The sequence below is a fragment of the Pelodiscus sinensis genome, chromosome 11, assembly GCF_052426305.1.
Source record: "Pelodiscus sinensis isolate ZL-2025 chromosome 11, ASM5242630v1, whole genome shotgun sequence".
Taxonomy (NCBI): Eukaryota; Metazoa; Chordata; order Testudines; family Trionychidae; genus Pelodiscus; species Pelodiscus sinensis.
The window spans coordinates 12,599,261-12,616,589 of record NC_143062.1 but is presented as its reverse complement, the minus strand read 5'-3'; the positions used below and the strand labels follow the sequence as shown (position 1 = coordinate 12,616,589).

The 17,329-nt window shown below is 46.7% G+C and overlaps 1 protein-coding gene across 3 annotated transcripts in view; it reads right to left on the bottom strand.

The window, feature by feature from the left end:
* The window catches only part of IPPK (inositol-pentakisphosphate 2-kinase), an 88,441-nt gene that overhangs the window by 41,400 nt on the left and 29,712 nt on the right, over positions 1-17,329 (bottom strand). For 2 of the 3 annotated variants that reach the window (XM_075939711.2, XM_089781095.1), the window contains exons 2-3: positions 5,016-5,063; positions 688-783 (exon numbers count right to left, since the gene is read on the bottom strand). In XM_075939711.2, coding sequence (XP_075795826.1) covers positions 688-783; positions 5,016-5,063 — 144 coding nt within the window. Of the gene's footprint in view, positions 1-687; positions 784-5,015; positions 5,064-6,189; positions 6,284-17,329 lie in introns of all 3 variants that reach the window. The other variant, XM_075939712.2, reaches the window with a different exon arrangement.

The following is a 17,329-nucleotide window of genomic DNA, read 5'->3' as shown; positions in this document are numbered from 1 at the left end:
AACTACTATAAACTAGATTTCCTTCCCCATACACCAAATCTGTGACAAAATGGTACACAGCCAGGCTCAGACAGCTGAATCTCCCTACATGCATCAGTTTAGAGGCATGAAAGCTTTTACTCCCACTTCCACCAAACACTAACTCCAACTAGGAATGTAAAATCCCATTTAATTGGTTAATCGATTGAACATATTTTTTAACCTTCTTAAAGGAGGCTGAGCAAGGAGGCCACTTCAGAATACCCTCTCCTGCCCCCAGTCAAGCTGGAGCAACCACTGCTGGTGCCTTCCCCTCCGCCCCCGGAGCAGCCATGCCAGCGCTACCAGTTAACGTAGCAAGCTTGCTGGTTAAGGTTAAGGGTAAAGTTTACTGGTTAAATGGTTAAACCTTTACATCCCTATGTACAACACTTCCAAACTGATAATCTTCAATGGCTCAATCAATGGAGCAAAAGCTAATGATTTGATCACAATATAGAATATGGAGACAGCACAGAGAGCTCTGCTCAAAGTTGTGCATCTCATATGGAAAACATGCATAAAAAGGTCTGCATACCTCAATTCAAATAAAAATCACTTTATCTATAGGATCCAGTTCTATATATTTATATAGAACTATAGAAATAGTTAGAGATGAGAATAGACTAATGGATAAATGCTTAAACTATATAAGAATAAAATGATTACCCCATAATGAACATATTTCTCCCCAAAAAACTGTTTCATGACGTGTTTTCCGAAGTCTACTATGTTTTGCAGATGGTGTAAGATTTCCTCTGGTGTCTGAAAAAGAAAGAGTAGTACATGGTAATAAGTACTTTGTTTATCTACACAATAATTAATAATAAATAATAATAATAATAATAATAATACAGTCCTGGAAAGTTTCTAAATCATTTGGGGCAAGTGTCATCAACTTCTGCAAATCCAAAAATGATCACTGAAATTTAAATTTCTAGTTACAAATATAGAACCTTAGGGTTGGAAGAGATCTCTCAACCTCTTGCTAAAAGCAAGACCAATCCCAGTGAAACCATCCCAGGCAGGCAGTTGTCAAGCCAAGACTTAAAAACCTCTAGGAATGGAGATTCCACCACCTTCCTAGGTAACCCATTCCAGTGCTTTACCATTCTTTTAATGAAATAGCTTTTCCTAATATCCAACTTAGACCTTCCCCACTGCCATTTGAGACCATTGCTCCTCATTCTATCATCTGTCACCACGGAGATTGGCCTCTCTCCGTCCTCTTTTGGACTGAGGTGAGGCTGATCGGTCTGTAGTTCCCTGGATTCTCCTTCTTCCCTTTATTAGAGATAGGCACTACAGTTGCCTTTTTCCAATCACCTGGGACACCCCTCCTTCCCCGCCCCCCCACCCCACCCGATCGCCATGAGTTTTCAAAGATAATGGCCAACGGATCTGCAATCTCATCAGCCAACTTCCTCAGCACCCTCAGACACATGGGGGAGGATCTAATGCATATCTCCAGCTTTTCTAAATAGTCCTTAACCTGTTCTTTCTCCAATGAGGGTTGCCTACCTCCTCCCTATACTGTGCTGGCTAATGCAGCAATCTAGGAACTGACCACATCTGTGAAGCCGGGGGGGTGGGGAGGGGTGGAAGGCACATTGCGTACTTCAGCTTTTCCCACATCGTCTGTCACTAGGTTACCTCCCCCATTCAGTAAGAGTCCCAACACCTTCCCTGATCACTAGTTCTTATTGCTAACATGCCTGTAGAAACCTCTCATTACCTTTCACATCCCTTGCTAGCTGCAATTCCAATGGTGCTTTGGCCTTCTTGATTACTCCCCTGCATGTTCAAGCATTGTATTTATACTCCTCCCCAGTCATCTGTTCAAGTTTCCACTTCTTGTAAGCTTCCCTTCTGTGTTTAAGTTCACCAGAGATTTCACTGTTAAGCCAAGCTGGTTGCCTACCTTATTGCGTATCGGGACAGTTTGTTCCTGCGCCTTCAATAAGGCTTCTTTAAAATACAGTCAGCTCTCCTGGACTCCTGTCCCCCTCATGTTAGTGTCCCAGGGGATCCTGCCCATCAGTTCCCCGAGGGAGTCAAACTCTACTTCTCAAGTCCAGGGTCTGTATTTTATTTCCTCTCTTAACTTCCCAAACATGAAGCAAGTATAAACCCATGTAGCAATTAGGGATGTTCGATATTGGTTAAATGAATAGTCAATTAACCTCACGAATTCTTATTGGTTACTTGACTATTCTATAGTCTCCAGGGGTGGGGCCAGCAGCTAGTGCACTCTGGCCCCACTCCACACTGCTGCCACTGTACCAGGCAGGAGCTGGTCCGCGAGGAGAGCCAGTTTAGAAACCAGCTGCCCTCATGAACCAGCTGCCTGTCACCCTGCACTGTCACCTCTGATACAGAGCAGGAGTAGCCCCTGTTGGGGGCAGGGCACTACAGACCAGAACTGAGCTGGGTTGCCTGCTTGTCTGGCTCCTAATATGCTTTAAATGCAGAGTCGGGGGGGGGGGGTAGGTCTCCGACCAACTGCGAGCAAGGACTGAGCCAGACTGCTGGCCAGACTGATAAAAATAAATTACTGGTGGGGGGAGAGGGTGTGGAAATGCATGTAATCTATAACATTAACCTATAAGCTTTTGCTTATCGGTTAATCAACTACACTATTACATCCCTAGCAGCAATGCCTTGTTCAATCTGCAGACAAACTGCACAAGTAGATCGGCCAACACCCAGTAATGAAAGTGGGCTGGTACAGCATACCAGTAAGAACCAATCACATGTACCGGACCGTGCACAGACATTAAAGCTGCTGGACCCTGGCAATTTTAAAAGGCTCTGGCAATTAACAAAGCTGGAGTTGCATATCTAGATTCCACCTGCCCCTTTAGTCTAGACCTGGCCTCAGAGCACAGAACTAATGACACAAGACTCAAGTGTAATAAACACAATAAATTGCAAGGAAATTGCAGCCTCAACTCCCAGACTGGAGAGAGAAATACATGAATTCCTGCCTTAAGAGGTGAGAGCTAGAGGCCTGCAACCTGAATAAGGGTGCCCTCAAGGAGGGGAAGAAGCAGTCAGAGGTACACAGTTATCCTGGAACTGTGACAAAGAGATCCACTGTCTGCTGTATATTAAGTGTACATGTAGGATGTAGGTTTGTTGGGTTTTTTTAAGTCAATTAATTTAAATAAGATCTAGGGTCAGCTCCACAGCATTTAGGTCTCTGGCTACAACTGTTTCTGAGTCTGTAGTCACTTGAGAAAATATTGGTCCAAATAGTCGTTCACTCAACAGCATCCACTGATGAAGCACAAGCACTATTGTAAGTATTGGTGCAACACCACCAATTAACATTGTTTTGATGTGAAAAGAAACACAGTTGCATTTGCTGGAACCAGGCCAATTCAGTAACAAAATTACCATACTTGTAACGTAAATAGGGCTTAGTATTATGTATAAAACCCAATATGGTTATAGTTTCAAGGGAGCAGTAAACAACAAAAGTACCTAATCTCCTAAATAAGAAAGGCTCTGATTTTAGTCATTAAAAAGGAAGGTGAGGAAAACAGACAAATGAACAGCACCATCTAAAAAGAAAGTTCTTTCATGGAGGTGTTAGCAAGGTCTTCAGTGATAAGAGAAAAAAACAAGGCCTAACAGAAGAACTAGTGTAACCTTGCAAGGGGCACTCACTTTGCAGAATATTTCTAATGTTGAAAACAAAGTATTGAGACAATTGAGCAATAGCCTACAGCAGGGCTGGGGCCCTGGGGCCAGATCTGGTTGCCTGGATCTAACCCCTGAGGCTTAGGGCCTCCCCCAGCATTGGGGAGCCCATGCTGGCACCCTACCCTGCACCCCACCCTGCACCCCCTAGCTCCAGACTGATTTTTCTATGGGTCATTGGACCCCGACTCAAATAAGGTTCCCCTCCCCTGGGCTACAATGACTCAAGAAGCATTAATGGAAGAAAAGCTTGAAGCAAAGAATAGGATCAGGACTACTGGTCAGGAATGCAATTACAATTGTGTCATGCTGTGGTAGCATCCACAGGCCTTAGTCGTGTTTGGAACTTCAGTGTGCAAGAGGCTGTATATGAACACACACAAAATCAGACCGTGCCTTGAAAAGCTCATAATCCATCTTTCCATTAGTTTCCATGGGAGCAGACTTAATATTTCTTTACAGCAACACTTAGTCCATGCCTAGCTGAGAAGTAAACATACCCTGCACTAGCCCTCTCTGCACAGTAAATGTGTGTGGCCACACACTAAAAATTCCATACTAAGCTTTTATCTACCTATTTCAAAGCATAGCTCAAAGCCCGCTACAGAAGTTTTAGCTTGCAACAGTCAGTATCTACTGCTCAATCTGTGCTGTCTGCAGTAGTACCAAATTAACAAATCAGATAGGGATGTAACAGTGGAGTTGATAACCAATAAGCAACAGCTTATCGGTTAATGCTATAGACTACATGCATTTCCCTCCCCTCTTGCTTGCCAATACATTTTTTAGCAGGCTGGCCAGCAACCTGGCTCAGCCCTGGATTTGCCAGGTCTGCGACCTATCCCTGCGGTGTCTCTGCATTTAAAGTGTATTAGGAGTCAGGCAGGCTGGCAGCTCAGTTCAGGCTCACGCTCGGTGCAGGAGCTCAGACCAACACCCCCAGGACAGGAGCTGCTGCCACCCCACGCAGCTACCTCTGATATAGAGGCAGCAGTGTGAAGTGGCAAGAGGCTCCTTGGGAGCTGGGCTGGAGAACACTGTCTACCAGCCCCACCCGCGGGGACTATAGAATAGTCAAGTAATGGATAAGAATTCATGAGGTTAATCAACTATTCAATTAACCAATATTTAACATCCCTAAAACCAGCCCAATGCTTTTCCAGTGGACTCTAAAACTTCATTGCCCTACAACAGACACCATTATAAAAGTGGGCATTAATAGGAGATACAAGTGAAGAGGTTTTTAACACAAGGGGTGAACAGTATCAAGTCAGAAGAGTGTTGTATCTTACCTTTTTGCGGTTTGGGGGAAACTTCAGAAAACGCAGCACCACACAACGCTAAATAAGGGAGAGAATGGGAGGGGGGAAATGTTACATTAGTACTAAAAACAGTATGCCACTTTACACTTTAATATTTTTGTTTTGCAGAAATTAAACAATTCATTTAAATATTAAAGACAGAAAAGTAGGAGATCTTGTGGTTTAGGCTCTAAATTGAGATTCAAGCTACTCTGAGCTTTGACAGATTTCCGCTATGATCTTGGACACATCACTCACTCTGTGCTTCCACTCCCCATCTGTAAATAAGGATAATACTTCCATACCTCGTATATCTGTTCTGGTTATAAACTGTTCAGCTAGTATGGCACTGACCACCATAGAAAAAGAACAAAATGAAATTCAAAGTATTTTTCCCCATGAATTTTGGCTCCACGTGACTTATGGTTCTGCTCGAGACCTAGTTGCCTGAAACAACAACAAATGATTTCGAGATATTCAGAAGAGGTCTAGTCACAACACTCACCAATAGCTGCAATTTTTTGAAATTCTACATGGTAGTAACACTAAGTTTATGAAAGCGAGCAGGTGTAAAGACAAAGAACCATAGTTTTACAACTGAAAAGTCATATGTGACATACTGAGCATAATATTTGATTTCCAATACCGCTTCGCTCCCAAAATCACATACATTTCCTACAAGTCAAAAGTGAAGGTGAAATTACTTCAGGATAATAATTTTGTTCTGGTCTATACATGAAACCAATACTGTAGTTGATAAGTCATTCACAAGAAAACTGTGTATGAAAGTAACACTACACTTATCCCGGTTGAGCACTTTCACTTTTAAGAGTTCAAGATAAAACGAACAACTGCTGGTCTCATTTAGATTTAGTAAGAAAGTGAGTTGTAAATAGCTGATTAAAGGTCTAGTAAGACACCAGTTTTCTTAGAGATGGGAATTCATCTGAGGAACCGTCTCACTCCTGAGAACTTACTGAAATCAACATTTATGCTGTGGAACTATTCAATATTTAAAAAACAAACTTAATTATTTCTCATAGTAAAGTAACACCTAAATGACTGACTAAAATTAAGTCTTATTATGGTAGGCACAATACATATAAAATGTCAGTCCTCCTATCTCAAAGAGCTTACAGTCTAAATACCCAATCTATATACTTACTTAGCAGCATTTCCTTTTCTTGTGTGCTAAGTCCAAGAATGGTGGACTTCAAGGGGACTAGGGCATCCTAGAAGACCGCCTTTATTACACCAAACTGTGAGGGCCAGAGTAGAGAAAATATTAAGCATTTGTTTTCTGTGATAAACACTTTGCCACCTAACTTTTTAAAAAATTCCGACTGTTAGAGAAGACACAAAAAGGAAGAGAGGGTTACTCACTTTGTGCAATAACGGAGGTTCTTCAAGATGGTTGTCCCTGTGGGTGCTCTACCTTAGGTGTTTGGGCACCGCTGCATGCCTAGTCAGAGATTTTTGGTAGTACTGCCCTCTGGTGGGCTGCACATGCAGAGTAGACGGTACACATAGTGCCGCTACTACGCATGCACAGCAACTGTCCCCTCAGTTCCTTCTCCGTCCCGGAAGGAGAAACCAACAAGTCTGAAACAAGGGAAGGAAGGGAGGGTGGTGGAATACCTGCAGAGACAACCATCGTGAAGAACCTGTTCCTGCACAAGGAACCCTCTCTTCTTCTTTTTCTTCTTCTTCTTCGAGGAGCGTCCCTGTGGGTGCTCTACCATAGGTGACTAAGACGCAGTACCAGTGATGGAGGCAGGAGTTTTGGTTAGATATTATTGTGCACAGCAATTAAGACAGCGTGTCCAAAGTTGGTACCCGGAGACGGGTGATTGTCCAGAGCATAGTGTCTAGCAAATGTGTGACGGGAGGACCACATTGCTGAACTTCATATGTCCATGAGCAGGATATTGTGTACATAGGCTGTACAGGCTGCCATGGCCTTGGCTGAATGCACCCGTAGCTGAAATGAAGGTGCTTAGCCATAGGTGGAATAGGCTAGTTAGATACAGTCTAACCTAGATATTCTCTGGGTGGAAATAGGCATGCCCAGGGATCTCTCTGTAGAGGAGACAAAACCTGGTTTGTCCTGCAGATCGGTTTAGTTCTAAGTAAAAGGCAATAGCCCGACAGATGTTGAAAGATAGTCTCTTTGCTATCAGCGTGAGGCTTTGGGAAGAAAACAGGTAAGTTTATAGGCTCATTACAGTGGAATGGGGTAGGGACCTTTGGGAGGAACTTAGGGTAAGAACAGAGAAAAACGCTGTCTTTGTGGAATATCGTGAAAGGAGGGTCTGCCATGAGATCCCTGATCTCACTAACTCTCCTGGCAGATGTGACAGCTATCAGTAACGACCACCTTCATAAAGAGGTGGAGCATGAAGCATGTCGCCATAGGCTCGAATGGTTTAGAAGTGAGACCCTGAGAACCAAGCTGAGGTCCCAGGCTGAGACAGGAGGCCTGGTTAGTGGGTAAGTATTTAGTATGCCCCTTAGGAAACATTTGGTCCTAGGATGGGTGAAGACTGATTTATTATCAATAGGTTGATAGCTGTAATGGCTGCCAAGTAGACCTTTAGAGAGCTGAATGACAGCCCGGACTTTCAACTCTCGGATGTATTGTAGAATGGCAGACAGCGGTACTGAGGCTGGTTCTAAGCTTCTTTGCTCTGTCCACCCTGAGAACCTTTGCCATTTGTAAAGGTAAGGGTTTGCTTGTTGTGCTACAGCTGTTCAGTAAGATTTGTTTGACTTGATCAGAATATGTTATTTCTACTGAGGTGAGCCATTAAGGAACCATGCATGGAGATGGAGTGCCCGTAGGTTCGGTTGGCAAAGATGCCTGACCTCCTGAGTCAAGAGATGAGGAAGCAGCAGCAGGAGTACCCATAGTCGTCTCATGGACATTTGGAGCAGATAAGTCTGCCTCGGCCACTCCAGGACAACACGGATTACCATGGCAGTTTCTGAGTTGATTTTGTTGACCACTTGATGGGGGAACAGGATGGGAGGGAAACCATAGAGAAGTATTGCGTTCCGCTATATTGGGAATGCATGCCAATGCCTGCACATGAACAGTATTGTGGACACATCTTATTGGCACTGGCTGCAAACAAGTCCACTGTGAGGAATTCCCATTGGGTGAACAATTGGTGTAGGATTCTGGGATCCATTTCCCATTTGTGGTTGGATTTGAAGTTCCTGCTGAGGTCATCGGCAGTGAGATTGTCTCTGCTTGGCCTGAAGGTATATCTCTTGTGGCATGCACCAAGTCCAGAGGCAGACAGACTCCCTGCATAGATGATAAGGTCTGCCCCTCCTTATCTGCTGATATAAAATATCATGACCTGATTGTCCATAAAAATCTGGACCGAGCTTTTGCATATGCGATGTACGAAGTGTTGGCATACATAGAATACTGCCCCGAGTTCCAATACGTTTTTGTGCAGGTTGGATTCTTGTGGTGACCACTGTCCCTGAGCCTACATGAACCCCCCAACCCAGGAGAAAGGCATCCGTCGTGATAGTGGTGGACAGGGCACGTTTGTGAAAAGGTACCCCAGTGCACATAGTTTTTGGGTCTGTCCACCAGTCCAGGGAAAGTTTGATTCTGGTTGGAATTGACACCAGCTTGTTGATGCTGTTGTATCGTGGCCTGTACGCTGTCCTCAGCCACTGCTGCATCAGTCTCATATATAGCCTGGAGTGCAACATCACTGTGGCTGCCACTGCGTGTCCTAGTAGCTGCAGGCAAGTCCTTACAGTTGCTTGTGGGGTGCTCTGGAGAAGCATTATGAAGTCCTTTAGAGTCTGAAATCTCTGCTGAGGTGGCGATGCTACGGCCTTCACATGGTCAAGGTGAACCCCAATAAACTCCTTTGTCTGTGATGCTTGGAGTTTGCACTTGGAGCAGTTTATCCACAACCCTAGAGCAGGGGTGGCCAACGCATGGCTCGTGAGCCGCATGCAGCTCTTTGCTCAAAAAATGCGGCTCTCAGGGTTACAGCTCATTCAAAGCCATATGCTTAGACTGCTCTGCGCACGCTCCCCAGTACCTGAAGAGAGAAGCGTGTGGCTGTAGCGGCGGCTCTGGTGAGACCCAGGCATTGGGTTAGAGGGGAGGAGGAGGGTGCCTGGCTCGGCAGCAGTGGCGTAGCGAGGGGGAGGCAGTTGCCCCAAGAACCACACGGGGGGGGGGGCGCCGGTCTGGGGTGGGAGTGCAAACCCAAGGCGAGCCCAGGGCTGGCAGGCCACTTGCTCCCTGCAGACAAGCGGCCGAGGCAGGGCCAGGGGCGGGAGTGGGCACTTCAAAAGCCTGCCCAGGAGCCCAGCGCCCATGGCTCAGGAGCTGCTGCCACCCCTCTGTGCAGTTCGGCCCCCAAACTGGACAGGAGGTGGGAGCCAGCGGAGCAGAGGCCAGATCCTGCCCCTGCCTGGGTCACAAGTGGCAGAGCAAAGTAGGGGCTGGCTGGCTGCTGCCCCATGCGGCCCCCCCAGTGGGCTCCCCGTGCCCCATCAGGCATGTGGCTTGGGACTGGAAGGCGAGTCCATGAGCCAAGAAAAGCTGAGTGCCAGGGCACCAGCCATTGGACCTAGCCCACTATGCCCAGGCGCTGCCCTCGCTGTTCACTGGAGCGGCACTGAGTGGCTCCGCCAGCCCCTGCACTGCTCACAGATCAGCAGGCCTGAGTTGGAGACTCCAGCTGGCACGGAGGGGAGGGGGGGGGCAGGAACAGCCCACAAAGCACTGCCCACCCCCTGGGACTAGTTCCTCTGGGACCCGGAGCCCCTGCCAGTCTGCAGCCAAGAGGAGCAGGAGCAGAGCCCCTCTGTGCACCCAACTGCTCTGCGCCTTCCCCGCAGGAGGCTCCAGGTCACCATGGGCATGGGGACTGTGCAAGTGCTGTTGCTCCTGGGATTACTGCACTGGGGCCTGGGTGCAAGTGATTGGGGTGCAAATTTTGCCTTTGGCCCTGGGCGCATAAAACCCTTGCTAAGCCACTGCTCTGCGGAAGGGGGAGGGCACTGGGTAGGAGCAGGGGGTTAGAGGTGCCTCTCTGGGGGATGGGGGGGGGAGGGGATGCCTGGCTCATTGCACTACTATCCACGGCTATTTCGGCTCTCAGTGTCTAACTGGTTGGCCACCCCTGCTCTAGAGTCTGAAAAGAGTTCTGGTCAGAGAGACTGCTTTTTGTGCCTCCTCACTTGTGCCTGCTCTTATCAGGCAGTTGTCAAGGCACAGGAATATAGAGACCCTTTGACTGTGTAGATGCACTGCAACAACTGTCAGCAGCTTTGAGAAGACTCTAGGGGCTGTGGAGAGTCCGAACGGGAGGATTGTATGTTGTGCTCCACTGACTGTGAATCTGAGGTATTTGCAATGTGCCGGGTGAGTGGTTATGTAGAAATGTGTCCCCCAGAGGTTGAGTTTTTATAACCAGTCCTCTTTGCTCGAGGCAGGGATTATAATGGATAGGGTGACCGTCTTGAATCGTTGTGGTTGTATATGTCGAACCTTCTGAGATCGAGAATTGGCCTTCGCTCCCCTACTTCAACATGAAGTAGGGGGAATAAAAGCCTTTCCCTTTGTAATGATGTGGCACGTGTTCCACTGGAGTAGATGTTCAATCTCCTGGAAAAGGATGTTCTCGTGAGATGGGTCCCTCAAGAGGGACAGGGAAGGTGAGTGGGAAAGGGGAGTAGAACTAAGGGGGATACAATATCTATGCTTTATAATGTCCAGTCCCCATCATGACCAACAGATAGTAAAAGGGTGCCAGCCATTGACAGCAAAGAGGATGAGGTTGCCCTGAGCAAGGAGATGTTACCAGACTCTTGTTCTGAACTTCAAAACATTTGTCCTGAACCTGACAGTTGAGAGGTGGAGGGTTGATCAGTAGTTTACCTCCTCCTGCTCTGGTGTTGTCTCCTATTATCAAACTGCCTTTGTGTTTGGCTAAAAGGTGTGGGTCTGTACCTCTGAGCAAAAGTTCTTCCCTGCTTGCATTTTACTGCAGGGACATGGATACAAAGCATTTTCAAGATATCCTGGGAGTCTCTGAGAGAACGAAGGGTAGTGTTGGAAAAGAGCTTGGATCCCTGAAAAGCGAGATCTTCAACTGTGGCCTTGAACTCTCGGGGAAATCCAGACAAGTGTAGCCACAATGACTTCCTCATCATCACTGCAGTTGCAATGGATTGAGAAGCAGCATCAGAGGCATCTAATGCAGCTTGAAGGGCCATGTGTGAGATAAGGGCGTCTTAATTGATAATAGGCCTGGTAGAGCCTCAATAGAATGTGCCGTCTGCTCAAAAATATGGTGTGTGTATTTGGCAAGCATGGCTGTATAATTTGATATGCACAGTTGGAGAGACGCAGAAGAATATGCCTTCCTCTCCATGAGTCATTTCCATTCCTAGTCATACAGAGTGGTTCTCGTTGCACTCTGTTTGCCCCTTTGGTCCACTGCAACAACCACTATGGAGTTAGGGGCTGGAAGTGAGAACAAAAAAAGTCAGACTCTTGAGGAGCAACATAATATTTGCGGTCTGACCTTTTGCAAACTGGTGGCGTTTTCACTGAGGTTTGCCAGAATCCCTTGGCATGGTCCATAGGGCCAGGTCCACAGGGAGTGCAAGTTTGAGTGCTGGGGAGATGTTTAATATATTGATTAGTTTGTGTTGAGTCTCTGGGAAACTGACTAGTGAGACCTCCAGAACATCAGCCACCTTTCTGTATAGCTCTTGGAAGGACTTAAAGTCATCCCCAGCTGTGGGAGGCAGAGGCATCAGAGTGCTGTCAGGGGAAGAAGACAAGATGTGTGTAGATGGTTGTGAGGAGACCATAGACTCATCATCGTTTGAAGGAGGCTTGTCCTCTTCCTGGCACCGATATGAGTCTCGTGATGGTTTAGAGCAGCGGTCCCCAACCTTGGGGGGCTGCCGGGTACCCGGGGGCGGGGCTGCCCACGCACTGCGTGCCCGGGGCCGCGCATGCACCATGCGCCTGGGGCAGGGGCCACCCATGAGCCCGGGGCCAGCACCACGCATGTGCCGCGCACCAGGGGCAGCTCAGATGATTCAGTGGGCGCACATAAATGCTCCAGCGGGTGCCATGGAGCCCACGGGCACCGTGTTGGGGACCACTGGTGTAGAGGCAGTCCTGGATAGTACAGGCAGGGTTGGTTGAGGCTGCATCAGTTGTGGTTGCTGGATTCCATAAGGGCCCCAAGGATCCCAGTATGACCAGTTGGCCGGCATAGGCATTGGAGGTGGGAGTCACCAGGGTGGTGGCCACGGGGCTGACTGCTGCATTTGCTGTTGCAATTGAGGTTGTTTAGGCAAAGAGTGCCTTGATGTAGAGGCACTGATGAGAGGTTCATCATCCTCATCGCTCCATAATGGCGGTGCCAAGCCCACACGAGTGGACAAGATAAACCTGCTGGAAGCAGCAGTTAACGAGAGCAGTGCCAGCATCGTCGGTGTCGGCAGTAGTGTAGATCTGCAGTGCTGACTGAGCAGTAGGTTTATGTTCTCTCAGTACTGGAGGCAGCATGGGTACCGATGGTGTGGCATGCGCCTTAGCTATTTTCAGTGCTGACGGAACACCTACGTGAGGCATTTTCGACTTTGACTCAGCACCCACTAAGGCTGAGGCAAGCAGTGTTGAATGCCTTGTCCAGTGGGCTAGCTGTCACCTTTGTGAGGTCCTTGGACCCTCAGAAACAGTTAGATGTTGACGGTCCCAGAACCTCCTGTGTGGTGCCCTAAACTGGGTCAGTGCAGAGGGTATTTTAGATGCCTGCCCCCATCTTTTTTAAGGGGGAAATCACCCTTACTCAAAAAATTAGATCTCTTCCTGGGCTGGTCCATGGAACACTAACAGCGGAGGCAGATGAGGCCACCATCTCGGACAGACATCTCAGAGAGCTGCCGAGGTGGGGTGGAGCGCTCAGGGTCAGAGGCTGGCCTTACTGTATTTTCCAGGGAGATCACCTTGAGTTGTAGCTTCCGAGCTTTCCACATCTGGACTGTCAACTGCTTGCAGTGTTGGCACTGGACTGTGGTGTGTGCCTGGCCCACACACCGGACACACTGAGAGTGCCCATCCAAAACAGGAATGGAAAGCCTGCAGGTCAGGCAGTGCTTGAAGTCTGGGGAACCTGGCATCCCAGGGAAGAAAGACAGCTAAGGGGGGGGAAAAAAATGAACCTTAAGAAGGAAAAGAGAAGAAAAACTCTTTCTTTTTAAACTAACACTAACTGTTTCTAACTATTAAACTATGAAAAACTATGAAGAACAGGTAACCATGCTAAACACTACAAGAGTGAAAGAGAAAAAATTTTTTTGCTGCAGAGCACAGTGGTTCTGACCGACACTGGCAGTGGCAGAGAAGGAACTGAGGGTATGGTTACTACACATGCATAGTAGCAACACCACGGCTGTGTCTACACGGGAAAGTTATTATGGAAAATCAGCCACTTTTCCGGAAAAAAAAAACTTGCCAGCTGTCTACACTGGCCGCTTGAATTTCCGGAAAAGCACTGACGATCTAATGTAAAATCATCAGTGCTTTTCCAGAAAAAACTATGCTGCTCCCGTTTGGGCAAAAGTCTTTTTCCGGAAAACTGTTCCGGAAAAGGGCCAGCGTAGCCAGCACAGTAGCGTTTTCCGCAAAAAAGCCCTGATCGCGAAAATGACGATCGGGGCTTTTTTGCGGAAAAGCGCGTCTAGATTGGCCACGGACGCTTTTCCGGAAAAAGTGCTTTTCCAGAAAAGTGTCCTGCCAACGTAGATGTGCTTTTCTGAAAATGCTTTTAACAGAAAACTTTTCCGTTAAAAGCATTTCCGGAAAATCATGCCAGTGTAGACGTAGCCCACATGTACCAACTGCTCTGCATGCGCAGCGCTCCAAAGAGCACTGCCACCAAAAATCTCTGACTAGGAGTGCAGCGGCACCCAAACACCTAAGGTGGAGCACCCACAGGGTCACTCCTCGAAGTAGTACACGTCATTTGTTTCTACTGATTAAAGTATGTTGAAAGCAAAAAAATGCACTTAATAAAAACTGAGGCAGATTTTGCATCTCTGTTATGTTAAGTATGAGTATATAGAGAAAGTCTCCAGCTATGCTGGAAATAATTCTATTTAATTTTTGTGTGCTTAATTCAAAGGTTACACCATAGCAAGACAGCTCTAATCTGGGCATTGAAAGCTTCAACTGCATCCTGCTGAATGAGAAACAGCAATAATTATTTGAGTACTACAAAAGGAAGAGTACCAGGAGGGAAGCAAGATAGATGGGAATGGCAAGGTCAAAACCACTAACAAGTGAGACTTAGGTACCAACATGGCAGCTAAACAGATAACAGTCCTCTCCTGATGCCTGAGAGTTTTGTTCCAAAATACTGGGGCTGACATAAGGAAGGAAGGAAAGCACTGATCCGATCAATAAAACCTCAAAAAAAAAATTCAACAGGGATGAAAATATAGTTTCTCTTAGCGTGTTTTTAAAATCTGCAACCATAAAACCCATGACAGTATGGTACCATATTCATCTAAGTAGGAGAATAACAAGACTAAGTTGTGAAATTACAAACCTTCTGAATTTCAATTTAGCTGACCAAGAAAGGGTTTGAATGCTTTGGACCGAAAATTACACTATAAAAAGAAAATATTGTAGATAAATCCAGGATTTAAAAAAGTTAACCTGGATTTGAGTACTATACTGACAAAAAAAAAAATGCTGGATGGTATTTGCTCAGTAATTTTATTATTTTTCTTCTTTGACAGTGTAAATGTCAGGTAAGACCTCAACATTAATAAACTTGCATACTGCTTATTTTAAAATATTATAATAGTGCTTTCCATGGAGTTTTTCCACTGAAATAAATATTTTCCTCGTTTTTTTTCCAATATTCAGATAAGTGACGTGCTGATCATTTTCCATCATCAACTTTAATTCAAATCTTACAAACTTCTAAGGCATCCCTGTCAGGTAAGCAGACAATAAAAAAGTTTGAACACTAAACAGATTTGGAATGGTATCCTAATTTTTTTTAATGCCTCCTAGCAAGATGGATGTAAAATAGTGAAACATCATACTAGCATACCAGCTTTGATAGATGGCAGTCTGAGGTCACAGTGCTTACACTGCAACATCTACTCAACTGTTTAAACTCAGGTTTTGCAACTTCTATTCTAACAAACAGAAATGCAGTTCTGGTAAAGTGGCATGCTTTAAAATTAATTTCCAATGTATACACCATTATTTCATGATAAATGGCTACTAACTTTCTTACTGTGTTTCTATGCAATCTCAGCAATGAGAAGTTACTAAACAAGCGAAGGTTTAGACTTGAAAGTATTCACTAACTCACATGAATTTCCAGCTGCTATTTGCCACAGGCCCCCCCCCCCACTTTACAAAAATGTGCTTATGAATATGATTATGCATAACTTGAAGATGCTTTAAATAAAATACCTTGAGTAACATATCGATTTTAAAGTTACAATCTTCTGAATGTGTGTATCATTCGTGTATGTGAAGTTAGATATATGAAATGTGGGTGGATATGTTCATAATTCACAATGTGCTGATGAGGGTCATTACTGATACTCCAGAGACTTAAGGTCTTGGTGAATAGTCAACGGCATGTGAATAGTTTTGTTTTTCCTGTAAGCTCAAACTATGGCTAATCCTACAAAAGATGTGTGGCCAGGCCACTTGATGCTGAAACCCATTTTGGGCCTTGTACTTCTCTACTCAAAAAGGAGAAAAGTTTGACCTAAGCACAAAGAATTCCCACCATGAGCAAAAGAGATAAAAAAAGGAGGACCAAACAACAACAGAGATAGTCGCCAAATGCCAACAGACACACTCTCCTGCCTATTACCTCCCAAGATACCTACTGGAAACATCTAAGATTGAATGGAGGAAGGATTGGGTCCAAGCTAAGTGGCTGCTTAGCTTGTGAAAGATGTTTAAAACTATTTAAGAATTTGCATGTACAGTAAACTTCCGATAATCCGGCACCTTTAGGACCCAGGGGGTGCCGGATTATCAGATATGCCGGACTATTGGAAGGGGGGGCTATGAGGGGTCTGGAGTGGGGTGGGAGGGGATGCCACCCGACCCCTCATAGCCCCCCCTTACAATAGTCCGGCTCTGCCCAGGCGTCCCTGATTCAGTCGCTGCTGGTCAGTTTCAGCAGTAGCTGAATCGGGGATGTCTGCAATAGAGCAGCTGGGGTACTGCCCGGTTGGTCCCATAGCGCTGCCCCTCGGGGCTGCGGGACCAACCCGGCAGCACCCCAGCTGCTCTTGGGGACGCCTGGGGCAGAGCAGCTGGAGTGCTGCCGGGTTGGTCCCGTAGCGCCGCCCCTCAGCGCTGCGGGACCAAAACGGCAGAACCCCAGCTGCTCTGCCCCAGGGGTCCCCAAGTCAGCCGCTGCTGAAACAGAACAGCGGCTGATTCCAGGAAGCCCGGGGCAGAGCAGCTCTGCCCCGGGCTTCCTGGAATCAGCCGCTGATCTGTTTCAGCAGCGACTGACTTGGGGACCCCTGGGGCAGAGCAGCTGGGGTCCTGCTGGCTTGGTCCCGCAGCGCCATCCTTTGGCGCTGCGGGACCAACCCGGCAGCACTCCAGCTGCTCTGCTCCAGGTGTCCCCAAGAGCAGCTGGGGTGCTGCCGGGTTGGTCCCACGGCCCCGAGGGGCAGCGCTACAAGACCAATCCAGCAGCACCCCAGCTGCTCTGCTCCCGGCTTCCCCGATTCAGCTGCTGGTCAGTTTCAGCAGCAGCTGAATGGGGGAAGCCTGTCCGGCTGCCCCAGCACTTCCGGGTTCCTGATGGTGCCGGACCATCAGGAGTCCCGGAGCATTGGATGCCAGACTAATGGAGTTTTACTGTAATAAGTTTCTTAGTGATTTACTTTTTATTTTAACTTAGTAACTAACTTAGATCTGTTTTCACGTGCACCGCTTAAATATACTTTTTTATTCTTAATAAAAACACTTTTGCTTATTATCAAGCTAAGTGTAAATAACTTATCTGGAGGAGCAACCTCTGTGCATCTCTCTCTTTCATTGAGAAAGGGACCTGACCATATCAATTTTCTGTGTAAAACTTTTACACAAAATAAGACTGATTTGGGGTTTAAGTCCCATTTGGGGGTTGGTTTCCTGGCTGCTGGGCCCTTATACCTAAGCCCCTTCAGAGCTGAACTGGTTTAGCACCTATGTTGCTCTGGAGGCAGGTGGTATCCCCAACTCTATGTCTTGGCTGGGG